We start from the raw sequence: 26,518 nt of genomic DNA, 5'->3' as shown, positions 1-26,518 counted from the left end.
AGGCCAGGCAACTAACTCCACCAGAGTCCCAGGGCTGCCCACTGGCCATATCAGCACTTGAGGACCGACCGGTCTCTGGTGGCAACTCTGTCTTCTTTCCATTATAACATTGTCTTCCTTATGTTTCAGTAAAGTTAAGTAGTATATAAACACAAAGGTGACACTGTCAAAGCAAAGAAAATACATTATAGGTTTTGGTGGGGGAGGAAGAAAATTTAAGAAATAATTATTGTCAGTTCATAAATTCAATTCAGAAATAAAAGGCCACTTTCTATAATCAAATTGCCTTTGCTTTAAAAGTTGGACATTAATCAGTGTTTGAGACATTTAGGGATTCATTTTTATGATAAATAATATACATTTTACTTGCAAAATTTTGAGTTTCATTTTCGGCACATATTATTTTCCTCTGACATATTAGTACTTGGGAGCACTAATTTGGATCTGGCCATCTGTGACTGCATCCTTAAGTGCGCAGTACAGTGACTTGTGGTAAAAATATTGCCATAAGATAATGTAAATGACCTTTTGTGTGCAATGTGCTCTTAAAAGACCATAAAATAGTGTAAAGCTACTTTACCTTGATTGCAGATCATAATAGACTTGATACTAAACTGTAATAGCAAGTCTGTGTAATAAATCAAATGCTTTATAGTATATTTTTTATTTAGAAGAGAAGTTACAAGTTTTTCATAGAATATGGCAAAAAAAATGCATCTTAGCGATTTTTAATGAGGTAGTTTTAGTGTTTTATATGAATTTTTTAGTCCAAGTTATACATACATTAAACAGCATCAATTGTCACCTTTATATACTATTTATAATGGATTCACCCAGGAATGTCGATAAGACAGATAAACAGGAATGGTTCTCAATTTAGTGAGAAAAGGTTATTAGTCTCAAAATCTGGGTAGGGATGACCAGTTTCATTTGTACTCTCAAAGGATGTGTTGATCTGAAAATGTCAAAGTTATGAAAAATCAAGTATGTAGATGTCTCTGTCTTCTCTTGAAAAAATGTGATACTTTGTCCCAATGCTTATGTAATTCATTCTTTATCAGCTCACATGCTGTAAGGCAGCTAGGCTAGCTGAGGGTTAGACCACATGAGGATTGTCTGAACTTCTGCTAAATCACCTCAGATCTGCAGGCTCTGCGTCTGTGGCTGGAGCTGAAATTGTTTTCCTTTCCAGGACAGTTCGGAAAAGTGAACTTTGGGATTCCTTTTCTCCATCTTCTAAATTCACAGAGACAAGCCACTGGCTTTCCATTGCACAGATACCATGGATTATTTTTCTCAGATGTCAAGTTAAGCATTTAAGCCTTCTTCAAAGAAATCCTTTGTCTTTAATCTCTCCTGCCCTGTAGAGCCTTTCCATTCACCCACTCTGTCTCATCATCCCTCATTGTAATTTCTTGAACTTAAGTGTTATTGCCAAAGTACAAAAAGCAAGAAAATAAATAAAATGTGGCATCTCTTTCTGCTAATCCTGGACATGAAATTTTCGTTAATCTTACTAAAATAATTGCTCTTGTGATTTCATTCTACAGTTCCAAATCCTCCAGCCTCATTCTGTTCTCTCTGTCCTTTTCTTAGAATGCAGAGTCCTCCAAGACCTTTGGAGACTTAAACTTCCATAACTCACTACATAGGTTTACATTAGATTCTTTATTGTCCTACAGAGCCCACCTAGATTTTTGTTTTCCCCAGTTTTTCTTACTCAACTTGACCTTCCCTCTATGTTTATGCCTCCTCTATTTAGCATCCATCATACAGGGTCTCATATTTTTAGTTATTTTTTAGTATTAAAAGTTTTTTTACATCCCCCAAATGACTGTCCTCCTTAATGGTAGGTTTGGCATCCGCTGTATTTTTCATAGGCCTTGAAAGGGCATACTGTAAACATGCTATAAATATTTGTGAGTTGATTCCTTGGTTTAATTCTCCTTTCTTGACTGTACTTATCTTTCCTGTAATCCCTTCACCTTCAGTGCCTGGTTTTCAGTTGTTTCTGACCTTTAGGTCTGCAGTAGCTCTTCTTGCCAAGCATTCTCCTTTAAACCCTGGCTTCAATTCCAGCTGCGTAAGATGTAGCTTCCTGGTCTGTATACACCAGGAATCTTTTATTCACAAAGGTACACTCAGCCATATAACACAAGTGGAAGGGACAGTTATCTAATGTAAGAGTTAGGCCAGAACAACCAAATGAAATGGGGAATATCTTTCTATACCCTTAATTTTTGTGTCTTGGAAGTAGAAACATTGAAAATCTTCAGGGCAAAAGAGATAAATGTCTTATAAAATTTATTTGATTTTGATTGCCTAATAAATTTTTACATCTTCTGTCTCATCTCCAAATACCACTGTACATACCAAGTAAATAAAGGAAATAAAACCAGCTGAATTATTCCAGGTAGTGAGAATTCAGAATAACATGGGTAATGACCCTTTCTACTATTTCTAGGCCTCATTCTCCAAAAAACTTTATTTGCTAAATAGATATAATATATACTTTGTGTTCCTTCCCCTATCCAACCACTGTTAAAAGAGCTAAAGCAAGTTTTAGGAAATCCCCTTTGTCTGGGAGGCCATTGAAAAAACAAAGCAGCCAAAAAAGTGAGTTAGAAAACTGCATTCATCTGTGTGTATATGTGTGAGGGTGTGCATTGTACTTTTTCTTTTTTCACAGCAACTCCAAAATAACGAGAGGGGGTTTGGCTTGTAGTCCTCAGATTCACTTCCCTCTAATAGATACGTTAGTTATTCCTTTTAAGCTTTAAAGCCAGTCCTGCCGACCCCTCACTGAGGTATATACTCTATTGGGCATGTTATTCCAAGATAGACCAATGTCATGTATCCAGAAGGTCTTTAGGCAGGTAACTTCTTCCTGAATGTCATCACCATCTGTCTTAAGGACCTTAGCAATTACAGAGTCCACCCTCATCCTCTTACTCTTTTGGAGCTGTGCAGAGTCAAACTGGGAATTACTTTCAATCTGTGGAACAATCTATGGTTGGTGACCCAAGTTTCTACAGCTGTCAACATGCTTGGCCTTTAAACTACAAAGCAAACGTTCTGCCTCCCATCTTTGCTACTTAGTTGTGTAACCTTGAATACGTCCCTTACTCACTCTGCTCCTGAGTTTCACATCTACAAAGTAGGAGTAATACTCCACCTCCCCAAAAGATTGTTATGTAGATTAAAACAATTATATAAGTTTTATATATATATAAAACTTAGAATTTTTATATATATATAATTTAGAATAGTGCCTGGCATAGGGTAGGAGCTATATACCTGTAAGTAATTACTTTTATTATTCCCCTGAATTAACTCATGAGGTCATACGTTTTCCCATGTTGATATTTTGTTTTTCTTTTCTTTTTCTCATTTCAATCCGCTGTCCCTCCTACTTGCTGATTATGGTCATTTACATAGGCACAGCATCTTTTACGGGATGCGTAAATCCCTGTTTGTCCTTCAGGAGCAGTTATTATGAAAACTATCATCCTATATGCATATCCTGCCCTTTCTCAAAGAGCAATATCCTGCCCTTTCTCAAAGTTAAAAGTATCTTTTTTGTTTAGACATATCCCTTTTTTTTTTTTTTTTTTTACTGTTGTTTTAAACACACCTATTGTGTTTTCAGGTTTAATAATGTTCATAAAATATTCTAAAACTAGCACAAGCACTGCAAATGACCCCATGTGCCTTAAATGAATTTACAACTGAAATGACCAATATTAAAATAACTTAACAACCATTATCGCCATCTGTTGGTGGTGGTTGGAGTGGACTCCACTCTCCAGAGCTTTGGCTTATAACTGGGACTTTTCAAAAGCTGCACGTTCCCTAGCACACAGGAAAATTGTATGTGTTTGTGTGTGCGCGCGCATGCATGTGTGCACATGTACACACACACACACATTTTTCCATTTGTATGTGCACATTGGATAAAGTCTATAATGATATGCACCAATAATCATATCCAGGACTTCAGGTGATTTTAATTTTTCAACCTACTTTTCTGTGTCTTCGAATTACAATAAGCTTGTGTTTCTTTTGTAAATATAAATTACCAAAAAGGTAGAATTTAGGAGGAACTAAGTGATGGAAGCAAAGGAGAAAATTAAGCTTTATATACTAATTGCAAACTAAGATACACCTAAATTTTATATTATAGCAGATGAAAGAGGAGATCTAAATGGAAGTAAAGAAATGAGTAAAACTGTGGTGCAAACTAAGAAAGTTTTAGTAAATTCTAAGCAAAAGGTTTTATTAGCCAGGTTCACTTGGGCCGAGAGGTTTGAACATGAACTTTTACCTGTTATCCTCTCCCTTTGAAATTCATATTATTGTATAGTCATGTCTCTTAATTATTCTTTATCTTTTTACTGTCAGAGCTTGCTCTGGAGTAGATTATCTACTTTTAGTGAAGAATATTGTAATCTGGGTAGCTGGGGCTGTGGTCTAACCCAGTTACTCTGAAGCCAGATAAAACCCAAAGAATCTTCATAGTCACTCTTTTTTTTTTTTTTCCATAAAATTCTACACCATGCTGCTGTTTGGTCATGCACTTTCTTGGTGTCCTTAGAGTGTGAATTCCACCAGTCAGGAGGCCTGTTTCTCCTAGTACATCATATGTCCCTTATTCCGTAACAATGAGGTTTTTTTAAACATGGGGTCTCACTCTGTCACCCAGCCTGGAGTGCAGTTACGCAATCCTGGCTCACTGCAACCTCTGCCTCCCAGGCCCAAGTGATCCTCCCAACGTCAGCTTCCTAAGTAGCTGGGACTACAGGCACACCACCACGCCCAACTAATTTGGATATTGTTTATCAAGAGGGGTTTTGCCACATTGCACAGGCTGGTCTCGATCTCCTGAGCTCAAGCAATCTGCCCTCCTCACCCTCCCAAAGTGCTGGGATTACAGGCGTGAGCCACTGTGCCTGGCCGATGATTATAAATAAATAAATAAATAAATAAATAAATAAATATTAAGCTACAGATAGGAGCAAGGGTAGGTGAAGATCTGGTTGCTTTGTGAATTTGTACCCAGATGTCTGTTACTCTTACAGGCATTGGTGATTGACAACAGAATTAGACTAAATGTTAACTGTCTATAACAGCTCCCCCTCACCCCTCACTTTAAATCTTACTGCAAGTAAAATGAGTAGAGAGAGATAATGACTGCTGTGAACCCTCCCACTCCTTATCCCAGTCCCTGAGGTGCCATTTGATATAAGGCTCCTCCTTATATTCTAGATCTGGACCTTTCCTGGCCCTTTTCTGATGACATCAAAAACTATTGGTTCTATACTCCAGTGACACAATAAGGTATCCAAGTCACCCACTGAGGAGCTAACTTAGCTAGGGCCTGACGGATTTCAACGGTGCATCTTGCAGTTCTGGGGTCTGTATTTGAATGGGAGCCTCTTGTGCTGGGAGTGGTATAATTGAGTGGACAGCCCAAAAGAAGAATGTTTTAGGAAAGGGAAACCCTTCAGTACCTTAGGTAAATCCAAATAAGCAGCTTCCTGTGCCACTTGTTTGCAGAAGGCCAGTATGCAGCTGCCCCACAGACAGAGTGGAATCTGTTTTCTGATGTTCTGTGAAATCACAGTCTTTCAGTCTTAGCCCACAAATTGTAAGGAAAACCACAATAGAAAGTAAAACTGATAAATGTCAGAAATCATTCTTTTTCTGCTCAGCATCCTCTGTCTTGTTATTCCTCGTTCAACCGTAAGCCACATGTTTATTTCTTATGTTTGAAACAAACAAGTAAAAAATTGCCTGTGCTTAGAAAATGAGTATTTCAGTACCATACAAACCTTCCATTACTCTTCTACTTCCATACTCAGAGGTCATTGTTTCTCACAATCATTTCATTGATAAGTTGCCGTGAAAATTTACTCGTTTGTGAGCTCCGGGATTTCAGGCAAGGTGTAATGCTCAAAACTTGTATGAGCTTTTTGTTTTCTCATATGCACAAATGGGAATAATAACACCTACCTCATAAGATTGTTGTGAAGTTAATTAAATAGGAGCATACATGCAAAGTACCTGGCACAGTGCCTAGGACATAAGTAGGAAGTCAAAAAATGTAATGCCCTTTCTAATTTCTTAGAAAATAGCCAACCAAATAGTTGAAGAGATTAGGGATAGTTTCATGGAAAAGATAACGTTTGAACAGGTTCTTCAAGTTCAAGCATAGGTAGAATAGGGTAATGGAGAGATGTTTAAAGTGATATTTAAGGTAAATTAATGCAACAGACAGGGTTGAAAGGCTGGATGCAGGGAGAACTATTATGTGTTTTTTACATTTGTCTAGGAACAGTGAAAGGAGAAAGTGAATGTTGGAAACATATCAAAGGCAAAACTCAGAACTGAGTTATTGATCACCTGGATACAGGAATTACTGAGTTAGTGATGGCACAAGGACCCCGAGCTTGGTAGGAGATTGGGAGAGTGACAGTGCTAGTGAATGAAAAGAGATGAGGAGAGAGACAGGGAAAGCCATGTTTGGGGTACTATTGAAGATGAGATTTAGAAAGTGATGGGCTTGATATTTCACTACTTAAATATTTCACTAGATATTTAAGAATCTTAATAAAATATTAAGTTATTTAAGTGGAAAGAGGAAGAGAGAAAAACCAAAGCTTTGGTGATTTTAAAAAAACACATATACACACACAAGAACTGGGCAGCATCAGGAGATTGATTAATTAAAACTGTGGCACTGAATGAATTTCCTAAGAGAAGAAACAGTTGAAGACCAAATATTAAACTTGATGAAAGTACTCAGTTAAGGAAGGCGAAGAGGAAGTTGAATGGGCGAAGAACCCCTGAAAGAGGACTGTGAAAGATGGAATGAGATTAGGGAGTACCTGCCACAGAGAAGGGAGGTGCACTGGCATAGCGGACTCATGCCAGACGTAGCAAAGAGGCTGAGAGAGGGTGTGGTGTGGCTTGCATTCAGCACTACTGAGCCTTTTCTCTTTGCCTACTTCCTCATTCCCCTTGCTCCATGCCTTTTCCAGTCTTTCCCATCATTAAATGTTGAAAGCAGAACTAGAAGTGTCGAAAGCCAACCCTTTACCTTCCTTCTCCTAAGTAGCCTTTCTTCTGTTTGGTTTACAAAATGCCCTGAACTCGGAGAGCTCAAGCAGCCTCTTAATCACTGTGACTCTCAATCTCTTTACCCCAAATTGGCATCATACGTACCATCCCCGCTGCTTTTGGAAAAATATGAAACAGGGATACAATCTAGAAGTGCTTTTGTCAAGGACTTGTGCACACAAGTATCTTTGTCCATTTTTTTGTGTTCCTATAAAGGAACACTTAAAGCTAGGTAATTTATTAAAAGAAAAGGTTTATTTGCTTCGTGGTTCTGCAGATTTTACAAGAAGCATGGCACCAGCACTTGCTGCTTGTGAGGGCCTCAGGAAGCTTCCACTCCTGGCAGAAGGCAAAGGGGAGAAGGTGTGTGCAGAGATCACATGGATAAAGAGAAAACAGAGGAGGGAGGTGCCAGGCCCTTTGCACTGGAACTAATAGAGCAAGAACTCACTACCACAAGGATGGCACCAAGCTATTCATGAGGGATCCACCCTCACATCCTAGACACCTTTCATTAAGCCTGATCTCCAACATTGGGAGTTTTTGTTTGGTTTGTTTTGAGACAGGGTCTCACTCTGTTACCCAGGCTGGAGTACAGTGATGAGATCACAGCTTACTGCAACCTCTGCCTCCCAGGCTAAAGCGACCCTCCCACCTCAGCCTCCTAAGTAGCAGGGACTACAGGCCCCACACCACCATGCCCAACCAATTTTTGTGCTTTGGGCGGGTAGAGACGGGGTTTTGCCATGTTGCCCAGCCTGGTCTCGAACTCTAGGGCTCAAGCCATCCGCTGCCCTTGGCCTTCCAAAGTGCTGGGATTACAGGCATGAGCCACCATGCTCAGCTGGGAATCATATTCTAACATGAGATTTGGGTGGGTGAAATATCCAAACGATAGGAGCTGGTAAATATCAAGCATATAACCTAGGTAGATAGATGGTTGCTGAAAGGTTGTCTTTAAATCACTTATTTTTTTCTCATTTGTAGATTTTTATAGATTATTTCTTTGTAAGCCTAGTGATCTGTGTTAATGTTGTTAAAATGCTCACAATCTCAACAGGGAATTGAAGGTGTTTGTGCAGCATTATGCCTCTTAGATGTAATTGTCATTTGAACCTGAAATTATCTTTACTTTTATGCTAGTTAGTAATAATTTGATTACACGGAGTGAACATAGGGAAGATTAACTGTAGGAGAGAAGTGGTTCAAGGTATTTTTTTTTCTTCTAGATAAATATATTTCAGCTTGTTTCAGTGCATAAAATACAAGTCTGTAATATTCACAGTGGCTTAAAATGCTACAAAATACTTCCATTTCCTAAAAAAATGTAATATGCTTTTTAGTCCTCAAAATCATTCATGAGAAAATTAAAGTAGAGCAAATGTGGAATTTTCGAAGTTAATATCTAGGAAAGTAGACTGTAAATGAGGAAACCTGAGACTCAGATGCATCAAGTAAGTTACGTGCATTTCCCAGAGTCTTACTTTGATTTGTTTTGTTTTGTTTTTGAGATGGAGTTTCGCTCTAATACCCAGGGTGGAGTGCAGTGGTGCGATCTGGGCTCACTGCAACCTCCGCCTTCCCAGTTCATGCGATTCTCCTGTCTCAGCCTCCCAAGTAGCTGGTACTACAGGCATGCACTACCACACCCAGCTAATTTTTGTATTTTTAGTAGAGACAGGATTTTGCCATGTTGGCCAGGCTGGTCTCAAACTCCTAGCCACAAGTAATCCACCTGCCTCGCCCTCCCAAAGTGCTGGGATTACAGGTGTGAGCCACCACACCCAGCCTTACTTTGATTTTTAAGAAACAATTTTCAAAGTTATCTTTCAAATTTTTTTCCCTCAGTTTTTAGAAGGCAGGCATAGATAACAGTGCTTTTCCTTATGGTATGTTCACTATGGAGAGAGTATGGGGTTCAGTTCATATTTACATTATACTGTCGCTTCATTTTCAGTAGCAGTATGCTAAATTTAATGTTCTTAATTTTTCCTATATTCCCCAGCATCTATGACACATAAGGAATCTGAACGTATTTCTCTTAGAAACTTCATGAAATTAATGATTAATCCCTGATTAATTCTTATATTCTTCATTATATTCTTGATTGCCCATTTCTTAGACACATATGCATGCACACAAGTTAGTGAGTTTACTGTATAATTATTATTACTGAATTACACGTGGTGTAAATAAGTGTATTTATGAACAGTTATGAAAGTCCTCAGTAAAAAGGATCTGTTTGGCACCATTAAGTGTGTTAAACATAAACATGCGCTCACACCTGCCCTTCTGTGGCAATATGGAGCCTTGCAGTGCTGTCCATGGAACCAAAATGAATAGAATAATGCAAGCAGTTTTTCCCCATTACTATTTCATAAAAGCTGTGTGGATCATAGGAGAGTACTTTCCTGTTAGAATTCTATAGCCTTGCATTTGGCTTTGTATTTTACCACTGACGTTATTAGAAGAAAATATTTTGTATAGAGTCCACATCCCATGTTTCTGTCCTAAGATTGTCAGGTAAGTACCTGATTTCTTCAAAGTTGAACTTCAAACTACAATCCCACGATTCAAACGAGAGGCCTAGCCATTCCCTTTTTTTCAGTTTTGAGTTTAGAATTCTCATTTCCTGTCTCTTAGTAAAGAACATTTTGTACTTTAAAGTTTGCAGATGTTTGAAAAGGACGTGTGTTCTTTGGATTTAGGCATTAATAAGGGTTCCTTATAACTTCTTTTTCTTTCTTTTCTTTTTTTCCTTTTTTTTTTTTTTTTTCTTTTTTTTTAGATATGGGAAAATAGTCTCCACAAAGGCAATTTTGGATAAGACAACGAACAAATGCAAAGGTATGTTTTCTTGGCTGGTTATTTGGTAAATGATAGCTTTAGAAAAATGATGGAATTTAAAACCTGATCTTTGGTTCAAAACCACCTTCATTTTATTAAAAACCAGATCTTATATATCACCCAGTTTCTGTCTTGCACAGTGTCAGCATATTGCTTACGTTTGTCCCTGGTTGGGTTTTGGCTACAAACCCAACAGCAGCTAGCAGTTTGCCAGAATTCCAGATTTGACGCCAGTAGAGTTAACATGCAAAATACTGGTTGGCATTTAGCCCTTGCTTTTAAAAGGGGAGTAGAGTTAGAAAATAGCTTTTCTTTCCTGAGCCTGAGGAGATTAGAGCTGCTTACTGAAGACCATTGGACTGTACTAAAGAACTGAAAAGATTACATATTGTGCAAATTGGCTCTATTAATTAGAATAGAGTAGTTTTAAGCAGTACTTAATTACATGTTTCAATACTCCCAATTGTTCTCTGCTGAATGCCTGTTGACAATATTGGCAGCGGGGAGGGGAGAACCATTTTCACTGACCAAATTGTAATAGGGAGGGGAGGTCATGCGCCCCTTTGAAATATGCTGCTGCATTAATTTGATGCACTGACCTTCAGTTTTCCATGTAATTAGGATGAGCTCATCCAGCCCCATGTGCTGGAAGAGGAGGCGTCTACAGTAAGCAGCACTGATGCTCTGTGGTTCTGACTTTTAATGATCCAGCATCTTAACAATAGACATGTGATTTCTAGGAAAAGGGAAGAATAGAGTCAGCTGACTTTGAATCTAACTACTGACCCCATGAACTGAAATAAGTTGACAGGAATAGGCAGAGAAGGCAAATCTCCTCATTAATTAGACCCCAGTTTTTCAAGTAGTGGTGACGGGGCAGTGGCTTAGCACAATCTGAAAAAGGCAGAGAACATAAATGAACCCTATGGTAGGGGCCTCTCCTTATAAGCCAAGCATTTCCTTTAATCTAGACTTGAAGTGGTTCATTGTATTTCTGTCTCTTCTTCAAAGTGCCTAAATTTAAAGGAGCTATTGTAGCAAATAACTAAGCCCATGTTTAATCAACATGGCACATTAAGGCAATTTTGCCTTGGGACAGTGAATAGAACGTGCTTTATGTAGAGTCGTACCCAGTAAATATTTTAAATGAATTAAACTAGAGAGAGTCAAATTGTAGACTGAAATGCATATACTTAGTTTCCAAGATTAGTCTTATTTAACATTTATAAATGATTTGGGAGAGCAGAGACACAGAAAGAAATCTTTTGGTTTTATAAAGAAAAACAGACTCTTGCAGGCATAAAAATAGGAAGCTGATCACCAACATCACTTTGAAACTAGAGAGAAATCAGAGTAGACGAGTGGTTTCATCCATACCCTACCTCATCTCTTTTTCTTCCCCATCCCAAAAGAAAGTTTACATGTCGGCTCAGTGTGTTAAAAAGCAGAGCTGCCCTAATTAAGTAAAAGAAAGGACCCAGAGGTTGAATTCTTCACCACATCCCTGAACTGAAAACCACACTATTTTACACTCTGCTCCAAAAGCAACCTATTCCATAGAAGCCTTTTCAAATTGCTCTACATGATCTAGAAAAGGTATGGGAAAAAATAAACTAATGCTAAATCTAACATGTAGTCATAATACAAACCCTTAACAGTTGGTAAGGGTCCATAGTAGAGAGATTTATGAACTTCTAACTAAGGGTAGGACTAATTCAGAACTGATTTTAGACACAAGAAGTCTCCTGGATAACTTCCTTTAAAGTGGGTCTTGGGAGACACTGCTTTTGGGTATGTGGGCAGCAATAGAAACCTTCCAGGGCTCTCTGCTTCACACAAGCCTCCCAGCAATAGGTGTCAACAGATATCTGGTGGGTTGAGACGGTAGTTGAGTGAGTGAGTGGAGAGGGTAAGAGTGGGTTTATAAAATCCTAGAAGCAAGAAAAAAGTAATTTCAGGACAAATGAGAAGAAATAACACTTAACTTAGCTCATAATAAAGTTAGATAACATGTTACCCAAGATGACGTGATAGGTAGATAGATAGGCATATAGATGATTGATAAATGAATATAAAATAAATGCATAAAAGATTATAGAATATTAATGTAAATGAAAGCTACTTGTGTTGTATACTAATTTTTTAAGATTAAGCAGATCAAAGGACTTTATATATGGGAATGAGAGATCTTAGAGGGTTACAGAACACTTTTTGCCACAAAACATATGTTTGGAACATGTATTTTCAAGATAATTAAGCTGAAGGAAGTATTAGAAAAACATGTACCTAAGTTATTAAATTTTAAAATTCACAATTCAGTTGCTATTTTACATTTCAATTTCTCTCAAAGTTTAGCCAACAAAAGGCATTTCTAGGCCCTCCAATACTGGTAAATGTGGCAGTTCAGGACAAAAAAAAAAAGCTCACAAAAGATTGGTTATGAAATTGATTGATTATTTATACTTACAGAAGTGCATGTAAGACCAGAACACTTACACACATTAGCAAAATTAGTTTCAGGATGAATTAGACTGACAGGAAAACTAAGGGTAAAAGCAGGCAGCTTTAAGTTATTACCAAATGTCCCTGTGTTTCCTAGTGGCCATGGCAAAAATAAAAAACATAGCTCTCCCTATGATTCAATCATCACAATGTGAGAGGAAAATCCAGGGAGCAGGAATAACATAACTATTCGTGATCCTGAAACCTGAGAGGAATTCTCCTGGGAAGCCTCAGTGAGAGGATGCCATGTTATTTAGTGAACGCTGCCTTCAAAAACGTCTTTACACCTATTATAATCAAATCCATAGAGCCTGTATAACTGAAATTTTATATTGTCTTCTATTTATTTGAAAGTAATACAGATAGAGAACATGAAAGAGCACAAGGTTGCATACTTAACTATTATGTTTGTCTTCAGCAAATGGTTATAAAACAGCCATAGTGTGGTAGGCATTGGGAAAGGCCAGAAAAGGATGTTGACAGTTAACTAAAATACAAGCATTATGGATTTCTCTATGAGAAAATAACAGATAACAGAATACAAATGTTACCTGAGTTGGTAGTAACTTCAAATACAATAACATCAAAATTGAGATCTTCTGTTTATTGTAATTTGTTGACAATAGCAAAACTGAAGGAAAAAAACTTAAATATCCATCAGTAAAAGCTGTATCATTTCATTGTAGCTGGGTGCTCATTTATGACCCACTGAAACTGTATGAGAGCGTATGTGCATGTACATGCCTGTGTGTGTATCCACAGAGCATTGTTGCATGTTAGCATGGACGACAGATGTCTAAAAAACATCCAAGATATGTTTAACCTTATTTCTAACCTGGCACTTAAGTAGCATTCTTTGTTTTACCTAGATCAACCTCTTCATTTTGCTCTGCAGCCTGGCTGTTTCTCTGTTGTCTAAATCAAATTATTTCAGCCCAATTCCAAGTAATATAAGGAAGCTGCTTCTTGTTTCAGTTTTAACATTTATCTCTCCTGAAACATCTATTCCTGTAGTCGATAGTCTGCTCCATCTCATTATAACTTACTTCATTACCAGGCCATATTTTTGGTACTAATACTGCAAAACTGACTTTGGGTTGTTTCTGAGCTTTCTGTTTGATTGTATTGATGTTGATTTTGTCACTAGTATCATACTATCTAAATTACTACTACTTAGTAATATTTCTGTAAGTAAATGATAGGACTGGCTCCTCTTCTAAACAACCTTCCAGTGATGCTTTTCTTTTTCAAAGTGTGTTCTTACTCTTTTAAAATTAGTTTGAGTTCCATGGAAGGTGCTGGTATTTTGCATGGTACCCTGTTTCTTTAGTCTACTAAGTATAACTTGACCCTTTTCTCAATAACTTATAATTATCACAGTGAAAAGTCTGTGATTCTCTACTTTGATACAGTGATACTCATGGGATCTGTTGAGATTCATGAGGCTATTAGTGCTTATGCTGTGTAAGTCCTATTCTTTGCATAGTTTTTTCTCTTTCATTGCTTGTTAGTTTTTACCGTTAGATGCCATTCATATACTTACTCTGTAGCAGGCCTGCCATCATCCCAGCCCTGCTTTTCCCCTAATTTTCTGCTTTTGATTTGTTGTGGCCTGGAAAGACAGATGACCAGCTCATTAAAAATGTTTGTAAAGCTATGGATAAGGAAACTTCAAACTAGTGCATCTCTTAGGAGGTTATGTGTTTGTTTTGTTTTTAGACTTTAGAACATGAACTGCCAAAATATATTTTAGGTGCCTTGAGGCATTTTCCCCAGCTCTTCTTTATTTTGAAGGGGTGTGATGAGCTGTATTTTAAGAAAATAAGTATGATGTATTTAACTGAGTACTAAACTTTAGATTATTTTATATTGGGGGTGTCTAATAGTGGTACGTATTCTAATTTTTAAAAATACAAGTTTATCTACAAAATTTTTGTTTCTGTCATTTGTAGACTCTGTAGGATGGCTCCATCTTTCTTACTGAATCATTAAAATGCTATTTCTCTGAAGTTGACTTTTTTCTTCCTTTTTTTTTTAATTTCTTTTTTTAACCTTCGTTGGCAACTTAAATGTCTTTTTGTTTGTTTGTTTCGAGTAAATACAAGACACGTCAGAGCTTGACTAGGGAAACGCTGGTTCTTTACTCCCCCAACTCCCTCTGAAGGGAGGCTTGTCTGGCTGGTGACAGGGAAGAAGGGCCCAGGAGGCCGCCAGCCTGCAGCTATTAACGCCTTAGCTCCCTCAGGACATTTTCATCTCTCTTGCCTGCACCAGAAACAAAGTAGAGCTGTTCTTTTACTTTTTACCTAACCACAGAATAATGCTTAAATACTAAATGTGTTTTTGCATTTCAGGTTACGGTTTTGTCGACTTTGACAGCCCTGCAGCAGCTCAAAAAGCTGTGTCTGCCCTGAAGGCCAGTGGGGTTCAAGCTCAAATGGCAAAGGTGAGTTGAGAGCCGGCAATCGCTTCTCTGTTCCACAGCTTTGGTTGTGAAGCCTGACAGGTCTGCTTTTTCTATCCGCATCTGCAATCTCCCCTTCATCCCACTCAGCACAGCGCCTTCTGGACGCTTGTCCTGTGCCTCCGCAGCCTCCACAGTCACTCTTGTGCAGAGGACTGTTCTTCGTAACTTAATCTATGAAGGAGGATTTATAAATACATAAAATTTACATAGTAAATTATGTAACCCCATAAGTAAATTGAGAAATAGCAGCATATTTTCTCAGGTAATCAGGTGTTTGTGAGTCTTTAAGATCTGTACTGTTTAAAAAAAAAAAAAAAAAAAAAAATTTAAATGTCAGTGCCCAAGGAATGAGTACTCTTCTAGACATGTTTCAAAAGATAATTGCATATTCTATTTCAGAAATATATATAACTGGCACATACATTATACAAATATTAAAACAAGTAGTTTAATGCAGATGTAAGCTACAGATGCTATTTCTATTGTACAGTTGTAAAACATTTTTAGGTGTTGATTATTGATGGGATATAAATCTACTTTTTAGTAGTTCTATAATGACTTTATTCAAGACTTGTTTCTGATGAACTTTTAGCGTATTTTAGATGAGCAATATTGTTGAAAATTTCTTCAGGTGAGTAATATACCTGAATGTTAGGGGATAATAAAATGGGAGACCATGTTTCATGCTTTATACGTATTTTAGCACAGTACACATGGATGTTAATTATAAGGTACATTTTTCTTGAAAACTTTCATCTTATGGTAGTTTACCGCTACGGTTTTGACTTAGAATATCACAGTTTCTGGATGTAAATGGAATTGATCAGCCAGTCATTGGGTCTTTCTCTTTGCATTTGTTTCATCCCGAAAGTTAGTTTAAGATGCTCAGACCCTCTTCCAAAAGTAATGATGCCTTAGGTAGACTTGATGGCCTTGAAAAAGTTGGCCTTACATGATCTAAATCCCTAGTTCAGGTGCAGTCATAATTCTAAAGCTAGAGAGACCTTAGACTGTCTAGTGCATCTACCCCCAACCCCACTTTCAATTTTGTTAAGAAGAGCTAAGGCCCAACTAGGAGAGTCACACTTGGAATGGCATGCATCTCTTAAGTGCTTACATTCCATAATACACATTCTATTATGTACCAAACACATTTAGGAGTCTCTGCTGAATAAACTGGTATTTATGTCCCAGTCTTTATTACCCAAATGTAAGTTTGCATTACATCGTAATACCTACTACCTACAGTGCAGTTATTAAGACATCTGTGTAATTATGTAAATTTTTTAAAACCTGAGTTCTTCAATTGCTACAGAAAATATTTTCAAGCCCGAAACTCAGCGGTTTGATCTTGTGAGTATTCTTTTTAAAAGAGCAATACTTTTATATTATCTGGCTTCTTCAAGTAAAGAGGAAAGTAATTTTATACTGTCTTCTGCTACTTCTGAATTGTAGCATGTAATTGTTCCCTGAGAAGTATTTACATACACATAAGAAGGTTCATAGAAGTTAAAGGACTCTGGTAAGCGGATAAGTTGCCTACGAGGACCTTAAGGATGTTGAAAAACCTGTATGCAGCTATAGGGTAGAGATGTACTTTGAATGAAAGAATCAGCATAAAGATTTCAGTAGTAAAAGGAATCACCTTTCTAAGTAGCTGTTGCCATTTAATATTTTTTAAACTTTGCATTGAGTTGAACTTACTTTAGATTTTCTTAAACTCCAGAGTAAGAAGTTTTTTCGCTCTGTCACCCAGGCTGGAATGCAGTGGCACAATCTTGGCTCACTGCAACCTCTGCCCCTCTGGGTTCAAGCGATTCTCCCGTGTCAGCCTCCCGACTAGCTGGGATTACAGGCACTTACCACCACGCCCGGATAATTTTTGTAATTTTAGTAGAGAGAGGGTTTCACCATGTTGGCCAGGCTGGTCTCAAACTCCTGATCTCAAGTAATCTACCCGCCTCAACCTCTCAAAGTGCTGAGATTACAGGCGTGAACCACCACACCTGGCCTCAGAAACTGTAAATATTGAGCATCATGATTTTCAGATTATGTGTCCATCATATAGAGATTCTCTGTGACATTATTGAAAGACGGTGATAAAGAGGTTTTAAATATGTTTATTGGACTATGTGATACCTTGTTGCATAATGATTTGCAGAATTTTAATCTGGTTCTGTAAACGATGGGTAACCCAGCATTGTATAAGCAGGACTTTTAGGGCACACTTGGAAAACAACTTTCTTCTTTTCCCCACTGTCCATTCTATTAATAATGCACTCATTGAAGCTCCTTGCTTTTGGATAAAATCCAGGGCAACTCTCATGACTTCTGTAGCCACTGTCATTATTTCAAGAAGTTCCCCTAGCTGCTTTCGTTTCAGGTGTTTCTGGTTGATTTTTTTTTGGTAGAATGCCTCAGTTTTTCATAGCCAAACTCCATGAAGCGTACATATGTTTCAATATATTTTCAGTCAGAGTCTCAAGTTACATAGCAAATACAGTTTATAGAATGTCAGACTCACATATAGATGTTTTTAAAACTCCTGAGATTTAACATAAGGGATGTGTGTCTTGGATATTGTTGGTGCTGAGAGAGACATCACAGCCTAAAAAGCAATTGTTGGCTGACAACCATATTGATTATTTGGTGATCAGGAAGCAGTGTTTCCATCCCAACAGAACCATTTGTTATATGTGTGCACACATGCACAGAGACAGATGTAATGATGAATGTATGTAGTTACATTTTTGGGAATTATAGAAAAATAGGAAAATAAAATAGTTATATTTTAGAAAATTTGATTGAGGATTATGACTGATGTGTAATACATTATAATTTTTTCCTATTTAATATAATGTGAAATAGGCTCTCGGTTAACATTTTGATGCTCAATTTCTGATTTTCAGGAACAGATTATGATGTTAAGTGTGCGATGCCTGTAATTTAATACTCCAATACTGTTTATTTGACAAAAATTTTGAGTATCATGTAGTGAATCTTCAGCTGAAGCTTCTTCCTTCCCTGGATTAGGTCTGCTCCAAGTAGCAAGCTTATAGTAAGATGAGCAAATGACTAATTTCTTTCCTATTTCCAGAGCTTGTGTTTTTCTCACTCTTCCTTCAGCTTACTAGCCGTGGCTTTGTTTAACCCCTCCAGGGCTGGTGTGCTGGAAAAGGATGACCTGACAATGAGGTCATCTGATGTTGATTTCTGTAGCCAGGCAGCATGCTGATGCTTTCTCTCATGGAATGCTTTGGTTTTCTGAGATCTTTAACCAACTCCGTCCCCACCTCCGCTAAACTAATCTTTCTCCTATGGCTCCTTGAAGTGAAAGAATACATGTTCTCAGGTTGACATGGTCAGCTCCTGATAATCTAATGATCTATCTTCAACCCCTTTCTGCTGGGATTTCTTGCCCCTCGCAGCAACCACCTTGGGAGGATCTAACACAACCCTGGGCCAACTCTACCTGTGTGGCCCACATCTGATGTACCTTTTCCAGTCATCCTTTGGAGAGAGTTACCTCCCGGCCACACTTGTCAGCCTTTCATCCTTTCTCGTTGAAGATTCCTTAGATTTTTAAGTGGGGCATCTATCTGTTGTATCCACTCAGGTTCCTGAGACACAGATCAAGCTCCCTGAGTGGTCCCCTCCTCTTGCTTGACTGATGGTGAGAGGAAAGCAATTCACAGGGTGAGACTGGGAACGCTTCAGCGTTTCTCTCCCCATAAATGCTCACTCTCAGTCTCTCCAGTCTCTTAGACACAGACAGGAGGTGGGTGGTCAGTTAAGTGTCCCAAACCAGTTCTCAGCAAGCACCTTTCAGGCTGTCTTTAGGTGGTCTGTTTTCTCACTCTGGAATATGGGAGTTCCCAACACCCATTGTTTTGTGGTCTCCCCTCAAACAGAATTAGAAAGAGTTCTATTTTAGCAATCTGTTAAGAATATAGAGGCTTTAGTTGGAGTGACCACTGAACACTTACCTAGGCATCATTTCCAATGCCTGTAATATTAAGCAGCATAGAATATTAACTATATACTGTTTTGAAGAAGCCTTTACAATGCTTTTGTTCAAAACTGGACTGGGTATAGACTGGCACTATATGTCATGTCTACAGCGCTCTTCAAATACTAGCTTTCCCCCAGGTTGAAAATGAGCACTGTTCAAAGACCTCTTTAGAAAGCTTGATACTATAAATTGGCTAAGGAAAAGGACCTCTTCCTCCATCATCTGTGGCGAGGACCAGTACTCAGGTTCAGAGGTGCTGGCCAGCTGCCAACATTCTGCATATTGTGAATTTCTTTAGGTCCCTGTAGAATGACTTGAGATTCCTAGATCTGATTTCTTTTTTATGATATCATTAAAGTTACAAGAGGTATTTTAAATATCAGTGAGTTTATCGTTCTATACTGTAGAACCGTGAGTTTGAGTATCTAGACTTGACTTAGCCCCTTTATGCTGCCTGGATAAAGGAGCACCTGACACACATCTTTCGGGGAGATGATTTTTGTTTTGTTTTGTTTTGTTTTTTGAGACAAGATCTGGCTCTATCACCCAGGCTGGAGTGCAATGGGGCGATCTCGGCTCACTGCAACCTCCGCCTCCTGGGTTCAAGTGATCCTCCCACCCTCAGCTTCCTGAGTAGCTGGGACAACAGGCACGCACTACCACACCTGGCTAATTTTTGTATTTTTTTGCAGAGACCAGGTTTTGCCATGTTGCCCAGGCTGATCTCGCACTCATGAACTCAAGCAATCCACCTGCCTAGGCGTCCCAAAGTGCTAGGAGTATAAGCATGAGCCACCACACCCAGCGGGGAAGTGATTTTTAAAAGAAGTTTAAGTCCAGCCCCTGTGCTTGTGTGATAGGGAGGGGACCCATCACTTTCCACTCTCCTCTAGTGAACTAATCAGGATACTATAATGTGTTGAAAACTCATATTGCTATATATTAAAAGTCTTTCATCCTTATATAGTCAGAAAAAAATTAAGAGCAATCACTTAGAGGATAAGGGCAGAAATATAATATTGCTTGACATACTGGCTACCTAAGTTGAAAAAGAACCCCACAAATATTCAAAACTAAATTGCTGCAAAACTGCAAAATGAGGGCATTAGAGACCAGTGATTGGTTTTTATTCATGTTTTAATTTTCAGTGCTTTGCCTGGTACCTACCATATGGTAGGTTTTTAGTGTTTGTTTTGTTGATGATCAAATAAATTAATTAAGTGAGAAAATAACTTTTTTCCAAGCTTGGGCAGATACTGAGAATTAAGAAAGGGACAGTTAAAAATTATATCCGTCAAGTACACTGATGAAACTTAACCTAATGGCTTTGGGCCTTTTGGAAAACCTGTTTATGTTACACTAGGCAAATGTTACAAATGTTTACATCTTTCAAATAAAAGACTCAGATTCTATAAAAGGAAAAGAAACGCAGATAATGAGCTGCAAAGACAGTAAAGGCGAATGGACGTTGTTTATATCTATTAACAAAGTGGCTTCTGTAGGCCTTTCATTTCCTCCTATTGCCTGATGGGGGTCAGCAAATCCTTATGTGCTGTTTGGCTATTGGGAAGTTTACACATTTTTTTCAATAAATAGGCAGTCGCACGAGCAGGAATGTAATTCCCCCTCTCCATCCAGAGCTTCAACCATGCCCTGAGCAGTTTGCAGTCACATGCCAGTGACCGGCTATCTGCTGGTTGTTGAACCTATTCCGTAAAAGAGAAAACAGATGTCTGCTCTTACTGCCAAGTCCCCGTTCTTGCATTTTAGGAACCGTTCCACGCTCACGGGGAGGTTTTTGTTAATTTCTTTCGGATGATGACTGAGTGCTTTATGCTGTGCAAGACTTCCAAGCCTGGCTTTTCTACTCACGTGAACGTTAGTAGCTGTTTATCCCTCTGACGGCCAATGTGGGATCTAGTTTTCTGCTTGTTATGGAAACCCTTGAACCCCTTCCATGCCCAGGGACAAAGGAGGCCCATTGACCCCATTTTTATGTTTGGTCACCTATAATTGAAAGAATAAGTATTTTTTTCAGACAGCATTGTAAATAATAACCCAGTTATGGTTGTCACTGATTTTAAAGATACTAAACTATCCTCATTTCAAGAACCACCACCAGTTATTGCATGTATTGTATGTCCTGTTCACAGTGAATGTGTGGTTATAAGAATGCATGGACAACAACTAAAAAGAAAGTAAAATTTAAAAAGAAAAAAAAAACACCCATGAAAAGAAGGGATTAGGAAAAAAATAATTCATGGACACTTTGTTATTTTGTGGCATGTGCTGCCAGCTGGGAGTTTCTCCCCCCCGCCTTTTTTTTTTAAATTCAACTTTGTGGGCAGTGTTTGCAGGATATGTTGACCATTTGAAAAGAAACATAAATAACATTAGCGCTAAAGGTCATCCCAAATGAAATTAGGTTTCTAACTGACAGGGTCCTTGCTATTGAAAACAAGTGCATTAACATCATAGGAAATACTTTCCTGCATTAGTCTACTCTATTTCATTATATCAAAGAGTGGTTTAAGAGCCCAGTTCTTTCTGAGATTCTGCTTTATAGCATTTTTTAATATTATTTCCTCATCGGTAAACTTTCAAGTTGAATCAAGACTTTAAAGCATGGCTGGGTGCAGTGGCTCATGCCTGTAATCCCAGCACTTTGGGAGGCCGAGGTGGGCGGATCACGAGGTCAGGAGATCAAGACCATCCTGGCTAACATGGTGAAACCCCATCTCTACTAAAAATACGAAAAATTAGCCAGGCGTGGTGACGGGCGCCTGTAGTCCCAGCTACTCAGAAGGCTGAGGTAGGAGAATGGCGTGAACTGTCTGCAGTTATAATACAATGATAAGTATTTCTATATCTATAGAAAAGGTACAGTAAAAATATGGTATAAAAGATAAAAATGGTGCACCCTTATAGGGCCCTTATCATGACTGGAGCTTAGAGGACTGGAAGTAGCTGTGGGTGAGTCAGTGAGTGTGTGATCAGTGAATGGGAAGTCCTAAGACCTTACACTGCTATAGACTTTATAAACACTGTACACTTAGACTACATTAAATTTATTTTTAAAAATTTATTTCTGGCAAGGCGCGGTGGCTCACACCTTTAATCCCAGCACTTTCGGAGGCCAAGGTGGGTGGATCGATCACAAGGTCATGAGATCGAGACCATCCTGGCCAACATAGTGAAACTCCATCTCTACTAAAAATACAAAAATTAGCTGGGCATGGTGGCGCACGCGTGTAGTCCCAGCTACTTGGGAGGCTGAGGCAGGAGAATCGCTTGAACCCGGGAGGTGGAGGTTACAGTGAGCTGAGATCATGCCACTGCACTCCAGCCTGGCATAGAGTGAGACTCCATCTCAAAAAAAGAAAAATTTTTTTTCTTCATTAATGAATTAGCTTATTGTAACTTTTTTACTTTATAAACCTTTAACTTTTTGACTTTTGTAATATTTAGCTTAAAACATATACATTGTGCAGCTGTACAAAAGTATTTTCTTTATACCTTTATTCTATACGCATTTTTCTATTTTAAAATTTATTATTTATTACCTTCTAAATTTTTATAAAAAACGAAGACACTAACACACACATTAGCCAGGGCTACACAGGGTCAGGATCATCAAGACATCACCAGGTGATAGGAAGTTTTCATCTCTGTTACAGGACCACCATCATACATGCCATCCGCCATTAACTGAAATGTCGTTATGCAACTCATGTGCATGATATCACAAGATAAGCATGGCTTATCTTCCTGGAGTGTCAGTGTTACTTACTGGTATTAGGTCAAAAACATTGTTTATCCATTAAAATAAACTTAGATAGGAAGTAGATTGCAAAATTTACATGACTTTTTTTTTAAAGATAAAACACAAGACTTCAAGAACATTTTGCAGCTCTGGCAAGGCTACCTTGCCTTTTGCCTATAGATACATAATTATTCTCCTTTCTTTCAGCACTGCTTAAGTAGGAAAGTTGAAGTAGTAGTGACTGACAAAGTAAAATCAAACCCCTTAGATAGCCTTTTGCAAGCCTCTTGACTTCTGCTTGATCTTCAGGTCCCAAGTCAATGCCATGTCCTCTGAACAAAGTATTTCCTCCCCCATCTATTCTTGAGTTCAGCTTTTCCAAGAGTCTAAAATTTGCCCTACCCAGAATTAACTATTTTATATGGCCTTGTGATTTCTTGTTTTCGTTAAATTAGCTGTTTTTACTATTGGTGATCATGACTCAAAAGTAGTATGAACTTTGCTATGGAGCAGAGGATGGGAATTTGGGCAGATCCCTATTGGACTGTAGATGACTTGGTCCAGAATCCTTCATGTATCTCTAAATTGAATTATTAGCAGTTTTAGTCTCCTGCGCAATAGTGTGCCTAAAATGGACTCCTAAAAATAACAGTGGAGGAGAGGTCAGTTATTTTTAGAAACACCGTAAACAAATGAGAGTTGTGGTTCCATGAGGGCATCCTCTCCAACTCAATAGTGCCATTTCCAGATCTGCTAAGAAGGGCTTGGTGGGATCATGTCTGGTCTGCACAGATTGTCCAAGCTTCAGACACTGTTTTCAAGCATCCAAGGTGACTTTGGTGTTCTGAGGTTCTGAGTACTTTAAAAGGACTTGAGCAAAGAAAGTAGCTAATAAAAATAGGTGTGTTAACATAAATATCTCACCTTCTGTTGGAAATTAATGGACAACACTCTGTTCTGTTTTAGCAACAGGAACAAGATCCTACCAACCTGTACATTTCTAATTTGCCACTCTCCATGGATGAGCAAGAACTAGAAAATATGCTCAAACCATTTGGACAAGTTATTTCTACAAGGATACTACGTGATTCCAGTGGTACAAGCCGTGGTGTTGGCTTTGCTAGGTAAGCCTTGTGCCCTGTCTTTATTATGTCAACAACAATAGCTTTGCCTAGTTATCTTGGAAAACTAAAAATGACCAAGAAGAGAGAGTTTCAGCTGGGGTTACGGGAGCAGTTGCACCATGAACTTAAATTATGTGTAAATACCAGACTGCATTTTTCCAGATCTTTTGCAAGTTCATTAGAATTCATGAAGCTGAGCACACTAAATATTTGGATCCTCATGGAAAGGAACTATCACATGAGCAAAAGTTCTGAACGTGTGTGTGTCCTTAGCTCAGGATGCTTCTAACTTTTTAAAAATAACAGTCTCCTGAATTCAGTAGATAAATCAGTATGTTTTTTTCTTATTCGATGGAAATTTGATTCATCAGTAAAGTAAATGGGTTAGGTTTTAAAATGAAATATGTAAAACATTCAGAAAAGTAAGACAAGGACATGATACCTGTGTAACCACCACACAGATATGACAAATACTAACATTTTATAATTTCTGTTTCAGATATTTTTTTTTAAAGAAATAAATCTAGGCCAAGCATAGTGGCTCATGCCTGTAATCCCAGCACTTTGGGAGGCCAGGCGGGCAGAGTTCGAAACCAACCTGGCCAACGTGGTGAAACCCTGTCTCTACTAAAAATACAAAAATTAACTGGGCATGGTGGCAGGCGCCTGTAATCCCAGCTACTTGGGAGGCTGAGACATTAGAATCACTTGAACCTAGGGGATGGAGATTGCAGTGAGCTGAGATCATGCCACTGCACTCCAGCCTGGGCAACAGAGCGAGACTTAGTCTTAAAAAAAGAAAGAAAGAAAATCTTCTAGGGGCTGCATGCAGTGGCTCACACCTATAAACCCAGCACTTGGGGAGGCCAAGGCGAAAGGATTGCTTGAGCCCAAGAGTTTGAGACCAGCCTAGGCAACAGAGCGAGACCCTTTCTCTACAAAAAGTTTAAAAATTAGCCAGGCGTGGTGGCACATGCCTATAGTCCCAGCTGCATGGGAAGCTGAGGCAGAAGGATTGCTTGAGCCCAGAATTTGGAGGATACAGTGAGCCATGATCATGCCACTGCACTCCAGCCTGGGTGACAGACGTCTCTCTCAAAAAAAAAAAAAAAAAAAAAAAAGTCTAGTCATAACTAAAGTGCCCTCTACTCCTTCCGTCTAATTTTTATCTTTTTCTCCCCAGAAAAAAAGAAAAACACTTCAGAGTAGTGGTTATTTTGGTTTCTGATGGAAAAATACTAAATAGAAAGCTCTTTGATTTTTATCAAAATTCTAATCCAAAGCTGATTTTTATATGATGCATTAATTAGAAATTTATTAATACGGTTCAATAACAAATAATGTGTACATATTTTAAAGTATTGACTTTGATTTTGTAGGAAGAATTTCTGAGAGTTTACTTTTATACACAAATGACAATCACATCTTACCTCAGACCTGTGATATATCAACAACAAAGCATTATTATTACATGTTGTTTTATATATTAGAAAATTGAGACCAAAAAGGGAACTTTTCCATTGTTACCTAACTGCCAAATAATGAAGCAGGGGCTAGAATTTGGTTCATCTGCATTTTTAGTTCATTGCTCTTCCTGTCAGGCCAGATAACTTTATCATAAAACTAAAATATCCTACTAGTAGTAAGTCACCAAGGCCAGCATCTCCAGCGTATGATGCACTGGCTAAAATGACGCAAGTGAGTCACTGAATAGCTTAGCATCATTTTGTCACTACTGTGGGTGTTCTGAAAACAGATCAAGTTGTATCATTTCTGTATCCAAAGACAGAAATCAATTAAATTACATTGTTTTTTGAAACTATCACTGCTTGTTAAAACTAAGATGTAACTCTCTGAGTAGTCCAGGTGTATAGAGTGTTTTTAGTAGATTATTCAGTGTTTCTTCTATTAAAGAAAGATAATTTGAAGTAATTTAAGTTCCCAGCAATGTTTCTCAGATACTTTCATCCACCTGTAGGTATAGAGTAAGTTGTAAAGTTAGCCTCCAACCTTTACTCCTCCAAAGCCAAGGCGAAAAGGTATATAGTTGACTTCACTAAATTTAATTTTAAACCTGAAGCAAATGTAAGAAGCATGTAAGGCGCACCCTCTCATTGATACTGGCTGTTATCATGACTTTTTAGTCTGTCACTTTGTGAATTTGTAAAAGCAAAGACAATTTTAAAATGACTAGTATTTTAGCAAGTAGAAAATACCCTAGTATTTTAAACTGTTATTTCTTCAATTCAGTATTATGGCTAACAAAGCTATTGTGTATTGATTTTTCAGTTTTACAACAATTAGAATAAAATTATACATTTGATATACTTGATCTTAAACACTCAATATAATTGATTCTTGCTTTGCTTCAGAATATACTCTCTTGTTATCAGTTATCATTTTACTATAGAAGTACAAAAATAGCAGTTAGATAAAAGGTAGAATAGACCCTTTATCATATTCACATTTTTACTAGCTTTCATTTGTATCCAAAAAACCTATAAGAATGTTTATGCATGCACAGAACAAGAGGAAAGCTAAGAGACCTTTAAATATTTATGTATTCTATTTTTATTATAAATAGGATGGAATCAACAGAAAAATGCGAAGCTGTTATTGGTCATTTTAATGGAAAATTTATTAAGACACCACCAGGAGTTTCTGGTATGTTGTTTGTCTGAAAC

At 38.0% G+C, this 26,518-nt stretch overlaps 1 protein-coding gene across 12 annotated transcripts in view; it reads left to right on the top strand.

Moving 5' to 3' along the window:
• The window catches only part of RBMS1 (RNA binding motif single stranded interacting protein 1), a 214,896-nt gene that overhangs the window by 160,113 nt on the left and 28,265 nt on the right, over positions 1-26,518 (top strand). For all 12 annotated transcript variants that reach the window (XM_031651305.1, XM_031651304.1, XM_021923656.2 and 9 more), the window contains exons 3-6: positions 9,908-9,966; positions 14,823-14,914; positions 23,677-23,834; positions 26,419-26,498. In XM_031651305.1, coding sequence (XP_031507165.1) covers positions 9,908-9,966; positions 14,823-14,914; positions 23,677-23,834; positions 26,419-26,498 — 389 coding nt within the window. The remainder of the gene's footprint in view (positions 1-9,907; positions 9,967-14,822; positions 14,915-23,676; positions 23,835-26,418; positions 26,499-26,518) is intronic.

This window comes from Papio anubis, chromosome 10 (genome assembly GCF_008728515.1).
Source record: "Papio anubis isolate 15944 chromosome 10, Panubis1.0, whole genome shotgun sequence".
In the NCBI taxonomy this organism is placed as follows: Eukaryota; Metazoa; Chordata; class Mammalia; order Primates; family Cercopithecidae; genus Papio; species Papio anubis.
The sequence above is the reverse complement of the archived record's forward strand: the minus strand, read 5'-3'. Positions and strand labels throughout refer to the sequence as shown.